We start from the raw sequence: 1,242 nt of genomic DNA, 5'->3' as shown, positions 1-1,242 counted from the left end.
ATGTCGCTTTCATTATGGCACGCGCAGACTTACTTCGGCAAGTACGGTTCAATGAAGGCACGGGCAGCGCTGGCGCGTTTATACTTGTCACATCTCATTAGCTAAATCCTACCTACATAAGGGCGCAGCGTAGCACCAATAAGCACGTAGCTATCCCCCTGTACTTCTTGCAAGCATCATCAACATAACGTTAGCTATTTCCGCGACCAGCCTCTTATATGGACATAGATATACATAAATATCCCGTGACCATTCCGCGACCAGCCCCTTAAGGGTATCCCCAATGGTACGTTAAGTTGTGATAGTTTAACAGCCATGAAAATGCGAATTACAGCACTTGGATAGGTCCCATTTATTGACGCGCAACACTACGACACGAAAGACTTGGCACAATGTATTGTCCTTGTAACGTTCGTTACTGTGTTGTTTCCCACGCCAGTTCCAACACAAACAACCAAATGGGGGAGTGCCGACTCCCTGCAAACCACACACTTGATTGACTTGACGTTAGCACGACGTTGCAGAACCAAGAGTGAGATTCTGGCAGTTGGCTGGGACAGGTGTTCTGTTTTCTACGTCCTAGTACTACTAGTAATACTACTAGTAATACTATGCCTTTTCGTGTCGGTTCGCCAAGGGTCGGCACCTGGTGGCCTCGGTTGAGGACCACCTGTGTCATAGCGGGACTTGAGTTAAGTCGCCCACCATAACACACACCCCAAGCCATGTCCCGCAGGACACACTTGGGCCTCGCTAGTTCTTCGCTTTCGCTCGCTTCATCGCCTTGCGCAATGCATCGCCTTCGCTCGCTGCCTTCACGCCTTCTACGTAGTTCTTCACCACAGCTGGGCATTCATGCATGAGCTTCTGCAGCGGCTCCCATGAGGACTCGATATCTTCAAAACCTTCCCAAAGCACTTCCAGCATGAAGTCTTTCACATCCGGGACAAACTTGTGTCCCGCGATGGACTTGACCTTCAGCATGATCCCTTGCTCGGAAACGTGTTCGAGGATTTCTTCGGTCACTTCAAAGCTGTCTTCGGCGTAGAGCTTGACTCTCGATGCGTGTGCTTCCCGTAGTTCGTGGGTCACCAAGTGCTCCAAAACGACGGAGAATTCGCCCACTTCCTTGACTCGGTAGGGGCCCGTCCAGGTTACGAGCAGCTTGGGGTGATAGCGTTCGTCGACACGGGACCAGAGCACGTAGTCGCCTTTGCTGACGTTGCATTGTTCGTTTTCTCG

The 1,242-nt window shown here is 51.0% G+C and overlaps 1 protein-coding gene across 1 annotated transcript; it reads right to left on the bottom strand.

The window, feature by feature from the left end:
• Positions 1–753: 753 nt before the first annotated feature.
• Positions 754–1,228, bottom strand: H257_18395 (hypothetical protein; the record flags this gene model as incomplete). The annotated part of the gene is made up of 2 exons (XM_009847436.1): positions 754–1,128; positions 1,196–1,228. The coding sequence occupies 2 exons, from the start codon at positions 1,226–1,228 to the stop codon at positions 754–756; spliced, it is 408 nt and encodes a 135-aa protein (XP_009845738.1).
• Between the last annotated feature and the right edge of the window lie 14 nt (positions 1,229–1,242).

Source organism: Aphanomyces astaci (assembly GCF_000520075.1).
Source record: "Aphanomyces astaci strain APO3 unplaced genomic scaffold supercont1.161, whole genome shotgun sequence".
In the NCBI taxonomy this organism is placed as follows: domain Eukaryota; phylum Oomycota; class Saprolegniomycetes; order Saprolegniales; family Verrucalvaceae; genus Aphanomyces; species Aphanomyces astaci.
The sequence above is the reverse complement of the archived record's forward strand: the minus strand, read 5'-3'. Positions and strand labels throughout refer to the sequence as shown.